This window comes from Lagenorhynchus albirostris, chromosome 3 (genome assembly GCF_949774975.1).
Source record: "Lagenorhynchus albirostris chromosome 3, mLagAlb1.1, whole genome shotgun sequence".
In the NCBI taxonomy this organism is placed as follows: domain Eukaryota; kingdom Metazoa; phylum Chordata; class Mammalia; order Artiodactyla; family Delphinidae; genus Lagenorhynchus; species Lagenorhynchus albirostris.
In genome coordinates this window covers 147,589,882-147,610,022 of record NC_083097.1, presented here as the reverse complement: position 1 = coordinate 147,610,022, position 20,141 = coordinate 147,589,882, and the positions used below count along the sequence as shown (strand labels likewise).

The window sequence follows — 20,141 nt, the reverse complement described above, 5'->3', positions numbered from 1 at the left end:
GTCTCATTGCCTTTCTGGGAAAACCAAGGAAGCCGGCAGATTCACAGACTTCCTCTAGCATCTGCCCTCTGTGGTTCTGCCTTGTTAGGAGGGCTTGGCTTATGCAGAGGATTGAGGCAATAGGCACAGAAAAGCCAGGCCTTCAACATACTGGACCTTTCCACACTCTTTGACTTGCAATTATGATTCAGAAGAAGGTGCCTTACAGGAGTTATATCAGTGAGGGTCCCAGCATGAAAGAAATGCCACCCACAAACTGGGTCACAAAGGAAAGTTTATTAAAGAGTTCATTTATAAAGGTGTGGGCAGGGCTTGGGGAACCAAAGAAGGAGGGTGCAGTATTGGCAGGACGGTTACCACCCTTAGAGGGAGCCCTGAGAGAGCCCGTATGGGGAAGGTACCTTTGGCAGGGACAACCCAGCAGGAAGGAAGCTTGGGAAGTGAATACCCAGACCTCTCTCTTCTCCTGCCCTCAGTCTCCTGCCAAGGACCCCCACTAACCAAGCCCAGCAGGAAGCCAGAGGACAGGAAACCCATCAGTGAAATCCATACCGGCCAGCCTCCAGAACCAGAGCAAGGTAAAACCTGGCAAGAAAGTCAGAGGGGCAAGTGGTGGGGCAGATCCAAAGTGAATCAGCACCAAACTCTCCAGTGGCCTGGCCAGGGCTGCTGAAAAGCGTCCTTTCTGGATGACTCCCACCCTCTTTCAAAGACTGACCTTGGACCCAGGGTGGTAAGGGGCACTGGGCTCTTTCAGGCCTGGAGGGGAGCTGTGTGGTTTGTTGGAAAGAGCCCTGCTTACTGCTTACTAGTGTGAGAACACTGGCCAGGGGCCTAAACCTCCTAACCATGCATTATGTGTACACTCATTCAGATGTTTGCTCAGCCAGTACCACCTGAAAATGACTCAGTGCCCAGCCAGGGCTCTAGGAGGCACTGGATAAAGAAATGTGGAGCAGCTCCGGCCACCCTTAACTTTAACTTGTGAAATATACCTCAAGCCAGCCAGTGATGGGGTCCCTCCACCAGCTCTGTGACTCCAGAGGCTGCTCTCAGTCACCTCCTCTGTCATACGGGTCAACCACCTTCCCCCGACCCCCTGCCGCCGCAGTTGCCCTGAGAATTCAAAGAGAAATTTTCAAAGAAAAGCAGGAGGCACTGCAGCTGGCATAGAGTGAGGGCTCCACATCTGGGAATCAGTGGCCTTGTTAACAGGCATCCACTGCCCCTCACGCATTCACCACCCTCTTACCCTGTTTTGCTGCTACTCTTGTCATTATATCATACTTGCATTTGTTGGGGGGGGTGGAGAGGGGGCGGCTTTTCTTGCTCCTCCCTGAATCCCCATGGCTTGGGGCTGTTTACGACTGCCAACGTTTATAGTGCCACCGACGTCACATGCACTTAATCTTGAGGACAGCCCCGGTTGGTAGGCTGTAGCACTAGGGCCATTTTACAGATGAAGAAACCCAGAGAGCCCAGAGAGGTTAAGCCACTTGCCCAAGGTCACAGAGTCGATTAGCAGCAGAGCCAGAGTTTGAACCCTGGAGTCTGGCCCTCACATCCGGCGCCAGACCGTGGGTATCAGAAGGAGTGAGTGCGGGAATGAATCCACCGGTCAATCAGTGATCGCAAGGCGGATGCGCGCCCGTCCCCTCCCCCAGCCGCGGGGGCTCGCAGCCGGGACAAAGGCCCTGACGAGGCCGGACGTGGGCCAGCCGGGTCCGCGCTCCGGGGGCGGGCGTGGGGGCCGGGCCCTTTAAGGGGGGGGCGGGCCAACGACGCGGAGGGCGGGCCGAGGGGCGGGTCGGGGGCGGGTCGGGGGCGGGTCGGGGGCGGGCGGCGGCGGGGCCGGAGGGCGCGCGGAGCGAAGGGCGGCGGCGGCGGCGCGTGCTCGGACCGGGCTCTGGATCCCGCTCGGCCCCCGGATCCCGCTCGGCCGGCTGTTCCCGGCCCGCTGTGGCGCGCCCCAACACCCTGCGTTCCCCGCACCCGCACTCGGCCCCGCGGAGGAGAGGCCATGCCGCCGCGGCGCAGCATCGTGGAGGTGAAGGTGCTGGACGTGCAGAAGCGGCGGGTGCCCAACAAGCATTATGTGAGTGCCGCGCGACCCCCACGCCCCCTTGAGCCCGTGCCCCATCGGGGGCGACCTAGAGCCCCCACGGCTCTGAAAACTTCTGCCTCCTGCTCTTTCTCCCCCACCTCCCCTCCTCTCCCCTCTCGGCACTGCTGCTGCGCGGCCCGGGTCTCTCCCGGCTCCTCCCTCTCTCCCCCTCCCCCTCCTCTCTTTTGCCCTGTTCCGCTCCTCCACCGTGTCCTCCCGCCTCGTCCCCCCCTCGTCTCTTTGCCGCCCCTCTCCCCCTCTCCGTCTGCTCCTTGTCCCCCCAACTCCCGTCCTGCCCATCCGTGGAAAAGTCTGGCCGGTGTAGGGAACAGAGAGACAGAGAGAGGCGCCTGTTCTCAGGCCGCCCGTCCTGTCCCTCCTTGTCTGGAGGCGCTCAGACCCGCAGTGCCCAGCCACAGGTAGCCCCAGCAGGGATCGCCAAGTTGGCTCCGTCCTTTTGGAGGAGCCAACCGGAGCGATAGAGATCTCTGAGAATGGATCCTTTGAGTGCCTGCACCATTAAAAAGTGTTTTTAAAAAAGAAAAAGATCCCTGCCCCTTCTCTCCAATAACTTCTGTTTAAAAATGTATGAAAGTTTTCTCTTGGTTATCTCCCTGGCAAAATGGGAATCTTGTTTAGAGCTGGTGGGGACTTGAAAAAATGGGCCAGTAGCCTCATTTTGCAGACGGGACCCTCAGATGGGCTGAGGCGCAGGGAGGCTTCAGGTTCTGGAAGAAGGAGGAGCTGCATTCGGTTTTCCCTGCCTCTGGAAGGTGTACCTGGGGTAGATGGTGACCCGCCAGATGGGAAGTGGGTTCCACACCAGCCTAGGAGCTGAATCTGTGGGTTCAAGGGGCCCTTGGACTACCTCAGAGATTCTGGGTAGAGGGGTAATGGGGCTGTGTGGTGTTGGGCCCAGGTGAGGCCTTGGGGAGGCCTCTCTGCAGGAGGGAAGGGGGCTATGGTGTCTCTGGTGGTGAGAAGGGAGCAGTGGCAGCGCCTAGCTGCAGAGAAGTTAACCAGGAAGGAAAAAAGAGCAAGAGGGAGGGAAAAAAAATCCTAACAAAGAAGTATAGAACAATAAAGAGCAAGGGGCGTTGGCTGGCTAAACTCAGCTCCTTGACCTCCCTGCAAGTCGTCTTGGGATCTCTTTTCTTAAGAGGCTCGTTCTTATAAAGCAGATCTACATGCCTTACACGAATAGTCTATACAATTCTGAAAGGAGATAGCGGGGAAGCCACTCTGCACTCCCTACGAGAAAGGGTGTGCTGTGTGAGCCTGTATTGTTATTGGCTGGGCAGCCAGTTATTCAAGCCTTAGCCAGGCGGTGGGAAGCTATTTCCTGGACCTGTGGCATCTTTAAATAGAGTGAAGTTTCCCTTGATTCCAGAGCTGGGCTAAATTGTCTCCCCCGCACCCCCTTTCTTTTTAACTGTTTCAAATGCTACCAAATCTTGGTTCCTTGTTTGAGCCTGTTGAGTGTATAACTGAGTTGCCTCTTTGCTATGAAGACAGTTTTTACCAACATGGCAGACAGGAGGAAGTCTGAAATTCCCCATGCTGCCTCCCACCAGATCTGTGAGCTGGGAACACCAGAATACATACAGCCTCCAAGAAATGGGCATCATTATCCACTCTCTCCTGTCCTCTCTCATCACACGACTATCAGGCACAGGTTCTTAAGCCCATTTGACAGATGAGGAGACTAAGGCTCAGAAAGATGAGGTCCTATGCCTGAGGTCACAGTCAAGGCCAGAACAGGAATGCAAATACAAGTATGTTCGACCCCAAAAAGTGTTATTCCACCAGGTCACACCACTTTGCAGATTTCATACCCCGTAGTTTCCCTACGCAAAGTCCTCTTTAAAACTGGGAATTTTGCCATCATTTGTGATCACTCTGAGGCTTTTCATTCTGTTTAGATCCCTCCCTGCCAGTTTTTTGGAGGTGCGGCAGCTTTGAGGGGCATCTCTGTAAGCCTTCAACCACTTTTTAGGGGTTCCTTCAGACAGGTCTCTAAATATTAACATGGATTTGGGTTTAAATCTTGGCATCCAGCTTGCTGTGTAGCCTCTCTGACCCTCAGTTTCCTCATCTGTAAAATGGGGGTAATGGTGCCCACTTCCTAGGAGAAGGGATCTTGTGACTGACAGGGTTGACATTCCATAACCGTCAGATGCCTGCCTCCCTGCCCTGTGGTATCCATGTTACTCTGACTGGGAACATGCCAAAGTCACATGAGGAGGGATTTCACCAAGAATTTATTTTTCTGCATGTGGGTTTAGGCACTCCTGTGATGCAAGGGAGCCCCCTCCCTTCTGGCCAGCCTTCTGGGTTCATCGGATGAATAGGGGCAATGGGTTGAACTGAAGCCTGAGTCATCCACAGGAACAGAGAAAGTTAAGTGCTGTGATGGCAGGAAACCCATCAGCAACTGCCAGTGACCCCTGCTCCTGTTGCCAAACCATACCTGCCCCTGCCACTCTAGAAAGAATGGGCATGGAGGTAGCTATTGGCATGGGTCTTGCCTTTTTTCCCATTTGGTATATCCTCCTCTCTGAAGTTGGCCCAGCCACTCTGGAGAGATGGCATGAGCAGAGGAGTTGGACAGCCCTGGGCTCAGCCACTTCCTGCTGTGTGACCTTGAGCTGGTCAATTTACCTCTCTAAACTGCTTCTATAATCTGCAAATTGTAAATAGTGCTGCGTCCCTCTAGGGCAGAATTTCTCAGCCTCAGCAGTGTTGATATTCTGGGCCAGATCGTTCTTCGTTGTGAGGGGCTGTCCTGTGCGTGGTAGAATGTTCAGCAGCATCTCTGGTTTCTACCCCCTAGGTGCCAGTAGCATCCCCCTCCCTAATTGTGACAACCAAAAATGTCTCCACACATGTCCCCCAGGAGGGCGAAATCACACACACCCTGACTTCTAACCGCCCTGCCCCAACCACTGCATGAGAACATACAAGTTAGTTACTGAGGCTTCCCACCACCTGCTCCCTATTTCCAGCTACTTCAGCCTCCACCTGTCTCATCACTCAGTTGCCTGGGAGCGAACAGGTCACAGGTGCTGTAGATCTCGTTGGAGAGCTTTACCAGGAGCTCAGGGCTGCCCATCAAGGCTGGGCCACTTGTTCCACCATAAATGGCATCTTCTCCATGATCAGGGCGGCATCTTCATCACGCCTGGCCCCAGCCTCCTTCACCTGTGGGCAGAGACATCATCAGTGGGCCCAAGGGCAGAGCCATAGGCCACATCTGGAGAATGCAGGGGCAGAAGCTCCCAGGGCCTCCGAGATCCCCATGGGTGGGTAGGGATCATTGTTGACAGTAATATCAACAGTATTATCATCTGGAGAAAGCTTCCCTGGAGCCACTGCACTCTGTCTGTTGGCGTTTCTCTGCCTGCATCTTCCTGCTGTGGAGCCTAGGGCTTTCTAAATGAATGGAAAGGGGGCTTTCAAGTGTGACACCCTGGGACACCCTCCCCAGCTAGGTTATCTTCCAGCTTGAGGGGAGGAGGAAGTGCTCCCTGTAGGTTTTGCAGGGTTTTTTTGGATCGCCCCATTTCCAGCACTGGAGAGGGAGGTACAGAAGCCTTGGGGTTAGAAAAAAGTCTCCCTTAGGAGAGGCCAGGAAATACTGGCTTGCTCTGTCTTAAGATCTTTAGATGTTAAGAAGAGCAAGATGCTAGAAGTAGTTATAGAAGCAGTAATCTTAACAGCTGAAATTTAATCCATTGTTGTGGGCTAGGCACTGGATTAAGCTCTCTATGTGTATTTAGTCATCACAACAGCCCTTTAAAATAGGTACTTTTCCGATACACTAATACACGATTTCAAATATACAGATACATAGGATAAGTTAAATATCTGTCAGTCTACCATCCAGCTGTCAGATCTTTACGTTTTGCTCTATTCATTTCAAATCATTTTTATTTTGTAAGAAATGAAATATTGCATGTGCAAAGCCCCCTGTGCACCCACTCCAACAGTCACCCCCCCCAAAATAAAAACAATATCCTACATTTGGTGCTTGTCATTCCCATGCACATTTTAAAAATAGACCAATAGATATGATTTTTTTATTCAGTAGCTTTACTGAGGTATGATTTACATACCATAAATTCACCCATTGTAAGTGTACAATTGGCTGATTTCTTTAGATAAATGTGTGGAGCTGTGCAGCCATCATCACGATCCAGTTTTATAACATTTCCATCACCCCCAAAAAGATCCCTTGTGCCCTGTGGCAATCAGGCCCCTTCCCAGCTAGGCCTCGTGTACCTTTTAATGTTTGTACCTTTTCAGCAGTCCCCAAGATCTTGTTTGGAAAGTTTTAAAGCTACAGAACATTCCACTTTTGAGATCTATGTTGGTACATGTAGCTTCCGTTCATTTTAACTGCTGATTCATATTCCATTTATGAATATACCCCTGTCTATTCGAGCTCCTGTAGGAGATTTTTAGGATACTTTCTTGTAGCTGCTTCCTTGCACGTACAGCTGAGGCGGGATTGCTGGCTCTTGGGGTTTGTGCATTTAACGTCCCTGGGAGCAGTGTCTGGGGGTCTCTTTGCTCTGGCTCCTCGCTAACACGCCGAATTGTCAGACTTTTTAGTGGGTACGGAATAGTATCTCATGGCAGTGCTTGTTTGCATTTCCCTGCTTGCTAGTAAAGTTACGTATCTTTTCACACCTTTGTCAGCCTTTTGAGTTTCCTCTTCTGTGAATTAATTGCCCGTTTTATCTTTTGCCCCTTTTTTTGGTATATTGAGTTATTGGTTTTCTATTCATTTATAGGATTTATTTATACACTCAGGATCCTGGTACTTCAGATAGTTACGCTAGTGTTCTCGTTTTCCCCTTGAGACTGGAGGCTCAGAGAAGTACAGGCACATGCCTGAGGTCACACAGCAAAGAGTGGCAGCGTGGGGATTGGCGTACGTGTATGCGGCAGCCCTGGGATCCCACCCCTGAGCCAGGTGACCTTGGGTGGATCATTTAAGCCTCCAGGCCCCAGTTTCTCCATCCTGGCCCTTCCCTCATCTCACTGTTCATTCACTCAGCCTGGACTGATGAAGCACAAGCTGCCACCAACCCTTAGTCATTCTCACCCCAGGGGAGCTCTGGGTTGATGATGCCCCTGGAGTGATGGGTTGGCAGGCCCTGTGCTGCTGGCCTTGAAACCTCCCTCTCCACCTGCCAGACTCTAAGAGCAACGGGTCTCTCCTCTGAGCAGCTGACTTTTGCAGGATGGGTCACGCCCTTATTAGGCATTATTATCAACATTCTTGTTTCAGTCTGTGGGAGACCTCTGGCTGGCAGGCTCAGTGGTCTGGAACAAACTGAATGTGCTGCCCAAATTAGCTGCGTTCTGTTTTCCAGCCTGCCCCATCCCCTGCTGCCCCCAGCATCCCAGCCATCCTGGCACCCTGTTTTGCAGAAACATGGCATGGCAGGCCAACAAACTTGAGTGGAAAGAACTTGGGTATCAGAGACAAACATTCAAGTTCTGCATGGTCTTGGGTGACTGACTCAACCCCCAGCCTTAGTTTCTGTATCTGGAAAATGAGGACAGTGTCACCCTTCTAAGATGATTGTGTGCTTGTTCAGATGATGTATGCATTCAACCTATTCTCCATCCCTCCTGCCGAGGGATAAATGCCAGCTCCTAGCACATTCCTTATGGACGCACCATTACTGCATGAAGAAAGGACCTGGATTTGAGTTCTCTTCATGAGCTCCTGGGCTGGGTGACCTTGCAGACAAGCTCCCCAAGGGTCTGTAAAATGGGGCCAGTAATAGCGCTTACCTGCAGGTATAGGGCACCTCTCACACACTGCTGATGCCTTCTGTATAAAGGGCACTCAATCAGTGGTAGTCATGAAAACTAGCATTAACGATAGTAATAGCCATGCTCCACATCTCTGCCTCTCTCCTGCCTCCTGCCCTAGGGGCCTGCTCTTTGTTTTCCATGCTTTTTCATTCATGAGGCATTTCTGGGGTGCCGGGCCCCCAGGCAGGACACCCTGCTGCCCTGGGACAGGCCCGTGAGCAACGCAGAGCCCGCCTACCTCCTCTACAGGTGGTTCTTGTCCTGCAGCCTGTCTGCGTCACACAGAGGTAGTACCCTCAGTAGGCGTTAAGCCCCCTCGGGTCGTTTTTTTTTTAATGGCTCTTGCTTTCTTCGGACTGAAAAACGATGGACCTTGTCACCTGCGCTGTGCCATCCTGTTCCCTGTGGTCCATGGTTGCAAGAAGCCAGGCCTCTCACCTCACCTGCTGGGTCCTCCTCAGCCTGGGCTCTTACACTCTAGGCTCTTGCAGTTGTCTCAAGATCAAAGCGGGTGGGGCTGTCCTATCTTAAGAGTTACTTAAATGTCCCTTTAGTTCAGACTTGGAATCTGGGCCATTCCTTGCTTCTGGTAAGCAAGGAAAGTACACCAAACAGCATGCGTTCAGATCCCTGCCCTGCCACCTACCAACAGTGTGACCCCAGACAAATTACTTACCCTTTCTGTACCTCACCTGTAAAATGGGAATAATGATAGTTCCAATCTCTTAGGGCTGACGTGAAGATTAAATGGGCCTGGCATAGAGTAAGGGCTCAATAACTATGAGCTATATTAGGAGTGTACAAACATAGTATCATTTATGATAGTAGAAGTTGGGGGCCACTTAAACACCCATCTGTAGAGAACAAGATAAATGAAACGTACTATATCCGTGAGCTAGAATACCATCGAGCTGGCAAAAATTCCATCTTCTGTCACGGGAATATGAAATAGTAAAAGCTGTTGGCAAAACAACGTGCTCAGGCTGACTCGCACCTGGTTACAAGCGAAGGCGCCTGTGAAAGCACAGAAACATAGCTGATAAAATATATGTCACTTTTTTTTTTTTGCTCATCTGTGCATTGCATTTCTCTATTTTCCAAATGTCCTGTGGGGAACACATATTCCTGTTCTTAGTAAAACTAAAAACACAGTGAATGCTCATTTTAAAAGAGAAGCAGTGCCACACCGTGACGGCTCCAGCCAGGTTCCCACATCCCCACCACTTCATCCTGTCCTGAAGCAGCAGAATCCTCCAGCTCCTCCAAGAACCTGTCCTCCCCAGACAGATGCTGGCCTCCGAGACTCTCCCCCAACTCCTGCCATGGAACCAGGGCTCTGGATGTGGCTTTCCAGTCCTCCAGCCCAAGAAGTGGCAAGAGATGAGTTTAAAATACCACAAGGGGAGGAAGGCCTGAGCAGATGCTTTTCTGGTTGAAATGCTCCTTGCTCAGTGGCCTGGCCCTCCCTCCTGTAGTGCTTATATCTGAGTAGGTTGGAAAGACTTGCAGGCCGGAGTTCAGCAGTCTGCACCCTGAGGTCATTCAGGTTAGAGTTGTTGCCCCACTCCCCTGGGCAGATCATCCAACCGCTTGTCACCCACCCGGAGGTGCACGGGCGTCAGCAAGCGGCAGAGTTACCACATTGCCAAAAAAGGCCTAGGGGACCACTCCATGCATGGTACTACTTCTCATCTAGGACACTCATATCCTGTTGCAAATCATGCGTGCTTTTTTCCTTGGAGAAAGGGCTCTGATAGGGTGAACGGTCTTGGTTGGTGTGACTCAGTTTTCTCCTTCCCCTGGGAGGCCAAGGCCAGCTGCAGGTCACTGCAGCTGCAGGAAAGGGAGCCACTAGATGAGCATCCTGTCGGCCTGGTGGGCGCAAGTGATGACGCATGAACACCCTCAGCCCAAGGAGAGAAGATGAGGCTTCTTCAGTAGGCCGCGTGGCCGGAAGGTTGTGAGCATGGCTTCTGCGCCCAGCAGCTGGGCTCTGGTCTGAAGTTTGAATTTCAGAGAAACATGTAATATTTGGGACCTACTGTCATCCACTCGCTGTTGGCCCTGAGCCTTCTCCTCTGGGAAGTGGACAGCTTTGGTGGGGAAATTAAATGACCTTTTGTGCGGAATGCCTGAGAGGATGCCGCTGGGGCAGCCGTCCTTGCAGCTTCCTGGCCCGGGGTACTGCCCAGAAACTGGGGCCCTGTGGTCCCTTTCACAGAGCCCTTGCCAGTGGGGTCATCCAGATCCTGGGTGGCAGAGCTGGCATCCCTGCCCCCTGCCAGGACATGGGGACAAGCTGACGTGATAGACTTGGGAGGCCTGGTGTCTCCTGCCTGGGGGCCAGTGGGCAGGGGCTGGTGTGGCTCACTCCTCAGGGACTCTGCCAGGAGCCCGCAAGCAAGCCATCCTTCTTCTGCCCCATTATCCAAACTACAGGGCATTCTCTCCTCATACGTGCTGGCCCAGGTGCAGGCTTGCAGGCGGGCGATGAGCCCAAGCCCGGGGCCTTCTTCAAACGGTGAAGGGAGAAGGGACCAGAGGTGCATCTGTCGTGCATGTGTGTGTGTGTGTGCGCGTGCGCACGCCCATGCGCAGAGCTCTCCCGCCTGCTTTTGCAGGCGTCTCCCCGGCCATCCCAAAACTTAGGACTGTTAGATTTACCAAATGAAAATACAGGATGCCCAGTGAAGTCTGAATTTCAGATAAACATGTAATATTTGGGACCTACTTATACTAAAAAATGATTCATTGTTTATTTGAAATTCAAATTTCCTGGGGCATCCTGTGCTTTATCCGGCAATGCTGCCGAGACTACCACTTTCAATAAAACAACAACCAAGAAACCTTCGTACTTTGTAGTACTGATAATGTTTCTTGAGAATCCACTGAACAAAGGTAAGTCCCTTTAGGGGCCAGGCACTTTTGAGCACAGGGATGATACACAGATATGCAAAGCGGGGATTCAGACCTCAAGGAGGTCAGTGTCCTGAGAGACAGGTAGATGGCCTTTCAGGGCTAGCCTGGAACTTGGGAATGAGCAGGGGCCTGTGCCTTAGGGCTTTGGGGAAGTTGGACTTGGAGAAGGCAACGCAGTGCAGGTGACCCAGGGCTGGTCACAAAGCATGGGAGGGATGCTGTCAAGTAGAGAAGGGTAAAGGAATTTTAGGCAGACAGAACAGGAGGGAAAGGAAGCTGAAACCCTGGCATGTGGCGTGTTTGAAAAAAGCAGGAGAGATTTGAATAATAGAGATGGAGCTTGACAGGTGGCTGGGGACCCCAAGGATCTGGGGGCTTCTGACTGGGCCAAGCCTGGTGGAGGACCTAAAATCCCATAAGCCACGTGGTGTGGCATAAATAAATAAATACATACATACATACATAAGAAAGCATAGACTCTACCCTCAAGAAGGCCACGCCTTCCCCCACACACACGCATGCACACACACGTGGCTGGGTGGCCAGGGCTCAGGGTCAGAGGTATCCAAGATGGAAGTGGTTGGGAGGAGCTGGGACTCAGGGGCACTCCCCCGGCTTGATGGGCTGGGGGAGCACCTTTCACAGGAGAATGGAGGGGGCAGACACAGACAGACCTGGGAGAGAGAGAGCACCTGTCTACAGGAGGACTGTGCAGACAGTGAAGATAAAGTTAGAGAGGGAGGGAGGGATGGGAAATATTAAAGAGGTCTATGATAGCCAGTAGGAATTCTGAAATTTGGGAGGGATTAAATAACTCCAAATTCATTTTGTTCCCAAGACTTAACAATCATTTATTGTTATTATTATTGAATAGCTATCGTTTATTTGAGTGCTTACTGTACGCTCCAGGCTTTTCATGCTTTGTGTCGCTGGATCTGAGCAGCAGTTCTGTGAGGTAAGGAGTATTAGGATTCTTGGGCTGCAAGTGACAGAAACGAACCTAACGAACTTAAGCCATAGGAAATGTATTGGAAAGATGGCTCTGGCAGAACTTGGCTCAGCCCCCAGTCACAGAAAGGACAAGGAGTTGAAACTGCTTGTGGGCATCAGAGCATCACCAGAAGCAGGCACCTGCTCCATCCCTCAGTCCCTTTGGCCACTCAAGAGTCCAGTTCTAGGAGGAGAGAATCTGATTGGCCCAGCCAAATCACCTGACCATCCTTTGGTCAGGCAAGGGCAGGATACTGTGATCCACAGTCCCACTGAAATTGCCAATAGTTGTAGGAGATTCAGAGCACTGTTGCTGGAAGAAGGGGGCATGGAGCCTGGACAGGTGGAAACAACAGATGTCTGCTACATAGGTACTGTTATTAGCCCATTTCACAAATGTGGAAACTGAGACTTAGAAAGATAAAGTACTTTGCCCAGGATGACACTCGGCTCTGCTGCCTATCATTGAATATAAAGAAGGGTATAGTCAACTCACCCCCTAGATTTGAAGGGAAACGTTGCCTTAAAGCACATAACAAGAGGATTTTCTACTCTGCTTAATTAAGCAGAATTGCATGGACCCCCTGCCTACTGCACTGGCAAAGAAAGCCAGAAACCCACTCAGTGGCGTCAGCATTTCCTCCTCCCCAGCCAAGGTGTGAATCAGCAGCCTGTGGCTTCGGGCCACCATTGGCTGCCAGTCAGTTGCACAGATGTGGGTTTGTTGTCTGCCCTGGGCTAGGCCTGGCCCCAAGCCGAAGAGAGGCTGAGATGACCAGGCAGCCTTTGTCCTTATAGAGGTCACCATCTGTTTGGAACACGTCACCACGGCATAAGGGCTGTGGTGGGGCCTGCAGTAGGGCTCTGGGGACAGGGCAGGGGTCTGAGGCCTGGACTGCCCATTCCCCATTCCCTGCTGGACCAGAGAGGTGGCGCTCTGAGCTGGGGTCAAGAGGAGGTGGGTGCTCTGGAACAGGGAAAGCCAACTGGCAGAGTTTTTAATATGGGTGGAATTCGGAGGGTCCTTGAATTTGGAAGGGGGAAGAGTACATCTTTATTCTCACTAACCTCCAATAGCAATTTAGCATTGCCTTCCATTATGAATGAAGGCAGCGACCCTCAGTGATATTAGTAATACCTGTGACTTTGTCACCAGTAGAAATTCACAGATATTTTCACGTCACTTTACAGTTGTTGCATTTATCCTCATCACTGCTTCAGAACTGTGATGTTATTTGACCCACTGCTGGATTTTGTTATTTATTGCATTAATAAAAGTGTACATATGTTCATAATTTTATTTTTTGAAACATTTTTATTACAATTCAGTATTTCATTTGGAATGCTATGTGCTTTAATTTAGTCATTTTTAAATCATTTTGAGAAGCGGACCATAGATTTCATCAGATTGCCAGAGGGCTCCGTGGCACACAAAAAAAGGTGAAAAACTTCTGGGTAGAAGTTTCAGAGTTTGGACTTGGAAGTTAAGCATGGATTTGACCTGCCTCTGCCGGTGACCAGCAGAGTGTGTGACCTTAGTAAGTGACTTAACTTCTCTGTGCCTCAGTTTCTTCATCTGTAAATTGAGGGTAAGAATAGTACCTACTGTGGGTTATTTTATGTAAAGGGTTTAAAGCAGTGCCTGACACATAAAAGTACTGAATGAATAGTTACCTGTTAGTGTTATATTATCTTTACCATCATCATCTTTACCATTCCCTGACTAGTGATGCGCTTTTCTAATAAGCAACCTCGAACGATGTGACACAGGTCATCTGGAATGACCACACCTTGAGAAACATACTCTAAATGGACTAGTCCAGGATGCACCCCCCTAAGATTTAAAAGCAGTCTTCCCCAAAGATTTATATATATTTGGATATTTAGCAGTGTGGTAATTAAAATAATACGGAAAATGTTTATCATTGGAGGCATGATTAAATAAATGGACCACTAAGGATCCTTTATAATTTTTGCTGAGAGAAATTTTAATGAAATGGGGAAATGCTCACCATGTAACACAGGTGAAAAAGATCATGTATATACAATGTGATCTTAATTTCATAAACTACTTCAACATATAGAAAAAGGGTCTGGGAAGAAGTATAACCAAAGCTTCGTCTCTGGTGGTAAAAATGTGGATGCTTGTTAAGACCTCAGCCTCTGCCATCAGACTTTATTACCAACTCTGTGGAACAGGTTACTTCACATGCTGGGTCTTACTTTCCACCACTGCTGGGTGGAAACAGTAATACAGTGTAGCTTTATAGGAAACACATCAAGACCATTGGTGGTTGTGAGCCGTTACATTGTTTTACATTGTATTATATGTTTATGTATTATCCCAGGTTTCTCTAGAGAGGAGAGGACAGTGTAGGACAGCAGAGCCAGGAAAGCTTCCTGGAGAGAGGGAGAAAGAGGGGACCCTGCTTCCCTTTTCCCTTTTTTCCTGTCTCATAGACTAGTGTATGAAGCGCAGGAAGCTGGCAGAGAAGTCCACATAGGGGTTCACATCAAGGCTGGGAGGAATAGTCTCTGCCAGATGAGGAGCCCAGCAGGGCATGGGTACAGGGGTGGCCAAGGAACCCACAGAACCTGACCATCAGGACCACATACGATTTCATGTGGGAGAAGGGGCTAGCTACTTGGCTGTACAAAGTTTGGAACCCACTTCTGCAGCCCCCCTACTTTATCTGGTGGAGGAATCCCTACTCCCCTTCTGATACCAATAGATGGCTGTCCCCAGGGTTTGAGAGCTCAGTCTCTCTACGTTCTCATCTAGTTCTTTTCTCCTCTTTCTTCATGTCCCCAAGCCCAGTGGGACAGGAGGATGAAGCTGCATTTATATGGAGGGGGCAGTTGTTGAGGGAGTATCCTAGAAATCCTAATTGACCCCTTTCTGCCTGTCACCCAACCAGGGCACTCAGCTTTGATGCTGAGGTTCCTAGTGGACCAAGCCCATCGTGGTGCTCATCCATTGGATATGACTCTGTTGACTCGTCTCCTCCTCTCCCACCAGCCCCTGAATCCCTCATAGTCTAAGGACAGGTGCCAAGTGTGTTCCTTGAATGAAACCATAACTTCTTGGGCTCCCTCAATCCCTGGGTCCCGTGATTCTAGGATGATGACCATTGATGTTATCCTTCAGCTGACTCAGAATTGGATTCCTTGTGATGACCCCCCACTGACACCAGACTGAGCACTGTATCATAGTAGTTAAGGCACAGGCTTTGGAGGCAGCCAGACCTGGGTGTAAATCCTGGCTTCGTCACTTTCTACCAGTGCTATTTAGGGTACGTCACTTAAGCTCTCAGAACCTCAGTATCTTCATCTGTAAATGGAGGAGTCATCCCAGTTCCCGACACATAGTAAACACTCAAGAGAAAAGTAACTAATTCTCAGTCTAGTCCAGTGGACACAGATATAATATTATAACCCCTTGGGATGCTACTAGGTTGAGCCATATGAAATTGTCAATTTTTGACTTAACAAGTGGCAACTTCACTTAGTTCAACCTAATGATCTGGGTTTGATTTGGGCCTGAGGAACTTACTTTTGCATGGAAGGGGGTAAAGGGCCACCACTGTACCAGGTATCTTACAGACATTATCCCATTTACACTTTACAACAGCCCTGAGGGACAGGTAATACTATTCCAGTCATCCCCTGGTATCCACGGGGGATTCGTTGCAAGGCCTCTTATGGATACCAAAATCCACAGATGCTCAAGTCCCTAGTATATAATGGTGTCGTATTTGCATATAACCTTTGCGCATCCTCTCCAATACTTTAAATCATCTCTAGGTTACTTATAATACCTAATACAATGTAAATGCTATGTAGATAGCTGTAAGTACAATGTAAATGCTATGTAAGTAGTTGCTGGGTCACAGCAAATTCAAGTTTTGCTTTTTAGAACTTTCTGGAATTTTTTTTTTTTTTAATCTGAGCTTGGTTGAATCCTTGGGTGCCAAGGGCTGACTGTATTAGCATCCCCATTTACCAAATGGGGAAACTGAGGTTCCTAAGTAGCTTGCTCAAGGAAGTGGTGTAGCCAGGATTGGAACCCAGGTCAATCCAACTGAAAGTCTGTGCTATTTGCATTGCTGCTGTCTTGAGACTGGGCTGCCTGTTCCACATGGTGTGGCTAGCGAGTTCGCAGCATTCTCTTGGGCCTCCTCGCCCAGGAGCTGGCAGCTGTAGCCCAAAACTCCCCGAGACGCTGCCTGTGGGACCCCACATTTCTTGTTCTGGTTTAGACAGTCAGCTTCTGCAGTTTTCTTCTGCTGTGTCTTTGGCTTTGGTTGGGGGACTGGAAGGGGCATTCTGGAGTCAAACAAACCTGGGTTCAAATTCTGGCATCCTCCATAAACAGTTGTGTGGCTTTGGACCAGCCCTCTGACCCCTTTGAACATCAGTTTACTATGGTGTGAAATGGGATGGATAGTAAGCTTCACTCCATAGGGTTCCTGAGAGCAGAGTGCTGGGGATTTCACAAGTGCTCATTAGTGTTGGTCCTCAGCTGGAGAACTCCTATGCATCCCTCAAGATCCAGAGCAGTTGTTTTTTCATCTGAAAAGCCTCTCTAGGTGCCACCAACAGAATTAGCCTTCATCCCTTCTGTGCTCCAACAGCAGCTGTAAAGCGCTTCTTAGGGGGCCTGTGGCCTATGAGAGGACTCTACTACTGTCTTTTCTGTTGAGTACCTACTGTGTGCCAGGCACTGTGCTGGGCCCTTTAGGTGTGAACCAACACCCATCTGACCACATATGTCAGGCTTTTTTCACCATGTCCCACAGCCCTGGTTTATTTTATTTTATTTTTTTGGCCACGCCACGTGGCATGCGGTATCTTAGTTCCCCGACCAGGGATCGAACCGTTCCCCCTGCAGTGGAAGCACAGAGTCTTAACCACTGGACCACCAGGGAAGTCCCCCATGGCCCTGGTTTAGATCTTAGCTCTGCCACATGCTGGCTGTGTGACCTCGTCTGAGCCAGTGTCACCACATCCCGTGACGTAACATAAATGAAGGACTTAGCATAGTGCCCAATCGGCCCAGTAAACGTGGCTCATTTTGATTCTTTTTCATTACTCAGACAGCTTTACTCCTACTGCCTGTGTGCCTTGCACATAGTGGGTGCTCTCGTTGGCCGCCCAGTTCTCCCCCTGGGCAACCCTGCTAACACAGGAGAGGCCCTCTCTCGGCTCCATTTCCTGCATTGCCCCGGGCTCCTCTGAGGCCTGGCAGCCTCGGAGATCTCCACTAGGCCTCAGTGCCTGCCTTGGAGGCTTTCCTAGAAAGCTAGCCTTCAGGTTGGTTTCGGCCGAGCCTGGCTCCAGCTGCCAGCACCTCTGCTTGCCATTGGAAAGCTCCCCGTGCCGCTTCGGGCCAGATGTGTGCAAGGCTGTGAGTTGGCAGCCAGAGGCCCGGGCTGGCGCTGCACACCCAGTCCAGCAAGTGTTTCCACCAGCTCCGTGTCTCCATCTAGAAGAACGGAGGTGCTGCACCCGGCCGGCCCTGCAAGTGGGTCATGCTGCTTGCCATCTGGATGAGGCTCCGGCAGTCATGGAAGGATGGGCTCCAGGGAGAGGCTGTTGATTGGATTTCACAGAGTGACATTCGTGACTTTTCCCTTTCACTTAGTTCACCTCAAAAGATTTGAGTTGGCCGGCCTGAGCCACCAGCGCCTCACCTCTGTAATGGGGTTATCAGTGATTGCACTCAAAGCTTCCTGTAAGTCAGGCCATGTGCCAAGCTCCTGTCCTGCATTAGCCTGTTGAATCCTTAGCCAACCCTATAAAGTAGGTACGACTATTCTCTCCATTTTACAGATGAGAAAATAGAGGCTCGGGGCCATGAAATGACTTGTAAAGTCCCACAGCAGCTTTAAGCTGTAGAGCCGAGAATCATACCTGGGTACCCTAAAGCCAGTGTCTATCTTTTTTTTTTTTTTTAATGACACTAAGGAGTGATTTTTATTTTTAATTTTTGACTTACATGTGTGCAGGAAAATTCCCTTTTTTGGTATAGCATTCCATGAGCTTTTATACATGCGTAGGTTCTCGTAACCACCGCCCGAAACAGGATGCAGCATAATTCCATCACCTCCTAAGAATTCCCTCGGGCTGCCCTGACTCTCAAATGGTATGGGATGCTGCCTCCACCTGCAGTTGGAATTGCTCCTGCGCTGTTCTCTTTTTCTCCATCTCCTGTCCAGAGAGGTCTTGGGGTGAGACGTGGACTTCCCTCCCAGGGCTGGGCCCTGTGCCTGCATTCTTCTCTGTAACAAAGCTGGTTCTGTTTCCAGCACCCTTGGCAGTTGAGCTGTTCACTCAGCCATTCCAAGAGCATTGTTACCCCAGACTCAGAGAGCCTTGAGTGAGGTCACCTTGATTTATGACCGTGTGGCCCTGTCTTGGCTTTTTGTCTGTCTGTCCGCCTGTTGGTCTCCCACCAGGCAGTTCCTGAGAGCCCAGTGTCACCAGGCACTGGAAAGATTGTGGTGAATGAGACAGACCTGGCCCCTGTCCCTTGAGGGCTCCCAGGGGAGTGGGGTGACAGTCACGTGAACAGAACAGCACACCCAGAGGAATGTGTGCTGAGTGACGGCAGCCCTAGTGGCTGTGGGAACCCAGAGAAAGGAGGCCAGACCCAGACTGGGGGTCTCCAGTAAGGCTTCCAAGAGGAGGCAGCCTCTAAGCTGACACCTAGGAAGTGAAGAGTTGCTACAAAGGTGAAGGGAGAGAAGATCCTCCCTCCAGAGGCAGTGGCAGGTGCAAGGACCAGAGGCAAGGGAGCACCTGGCCAGGTGCCCCGACATGCCTTTGTTGTCTTCCTCCACTAGGCTGAAAGCTCCAGGTAGACAGGGACTTCTGTCTTCCTCGTTCACGGCCATATCCCCAGCCCTCGGAAGGGAGCCTGGTACACAGTAGGTGCCCTTGTCTGTATTTGCTGAATGAATGAATGAACGAACTGAGGTGTTTGAAGCAGAGGAGAGACACGATTCAATTTGTGCTTTAGAGAGACCGACCCTGTCTCCCACCTCCTGGCCTGGCACCCCTCTGCCCCCAGGTACAATCTGTGACCTCAGCTCCACCACCTACCTGAGTGCGCTGGGGACAAAAAACATCTTCTCTGCCACTCACACCACAAGCACTTGTCTTTGGGCCCCATTCCAAGCAATCACTTAATTGAAAAGAGAAAAATTGGCAGCCGGCCACCCCCAGAGTGTCACTTGCTGTGGCGCCTGAGCTTGGTGATTCCTGATGCTGACTTGGGACAGGAAAGCTCTGGCCTGGGACCAGGAGAGCCGAGGCCTGGCCTTGAGGGTCTGGAAGGAGGAGAAGGGACTTCAGAGGCTGAAGGAGCTGGGCTTGGAACTGAAGTCGCTTACTTCCCAACTGCGTGACCTCAGGCATGGTGGCATCCTGGGTTTCCACCTCCCCAACCTGAGGGCGGACGCCCCCTTCCCGCCAGGTGTTTCATGATGATTGACAGGGTGTTGGTAAAACACCTTGCACAGGGCCAGCGCATAGCAGCAGGTTCCCCAGCATGGTTGCTGATTTTATCTCGGCCCTCCCGCCACTCATCCTGGTCCTGCCTCACTCTGACATGGCACTCAGGCGGCAGTTTTCAGGATTAAACTTAATGTACCTTCTTTAAAAAGATAAATATGCGTTCCTCAGCACTTCCGGTGGCGATGCTGCTCTGGGTGTTAGGAAATCAAGTACACTGTGGGTGTTGCCATTCCAAAAAGAGGTTGGGAGTGCTGACCTACATAGGCCAGATGCTGGGCAGACAGCTGGAGAGAGCTGACAGATCGGAACCAAAGGGAACGTGTGGTCTCCACGGGGACAGCAGAATCATGTTTCCCATTAGTTAAGCCGGTGGAGCCCATCCAACTGCCTCTGCCCTCTCCTCACTCTCCCCCCTCTCCTTGCTCTCTCCCACTCTCCTCCACCCTTCTCTCTTTCTCTCCCTCCCTCCCTCCTACCCCCACCCACCCCCGCCCCAGACTGTGTCCTCCACCTTAAGCCTGGGCAGCAGATAGCCAACGAGGTGGATCTGGAGCCCAGCCAGTCATTCCCAAGCTGCTCCCAGAAACCCAGCCAGTGTGGGAGCTTTATTGGGGTGGCCGGGGAGGTCACAGTTACCTTTTAAAGCTGGTTTCTTAAACCAGGGTTTATAGACTCTCGGACTCCCTCGGACATATTCCCAGGAGCCCTCTCTGCAAGGAGTGGGTTCATCTAGATCTCGAAACTAACGGTGCTGCTTGATTTCAGGGCTGCACGTGTT

General features: G+C 50.9%; 1 protein-coding gene across 1 annotated transcript in view; it reads left to right on the top strand.

The window, feature by feature from the left end:
- Positions 1-1,867: 1,867 nt before the first annotated feature.
- The window catches only part of SH3PXD2B (SH3 and PX domains 2B), a 112,283-nt gene continuing 94,009 nt past the window's right edge, over positions 1,868-20,141 (top strand). Inside the window, exon 1 of the mRNA XM_060144202.1 lies at positions 1,868-2,095. Within this exon, the coding sequence (XP_060000185.1) occupies positions 2,021-2,095 (75 nt within the window). The 5' untranslated portion in view covers positions 1,868-2,020. The remainder of the gene's footprint in view (positions 2,096-20,141) is intronic.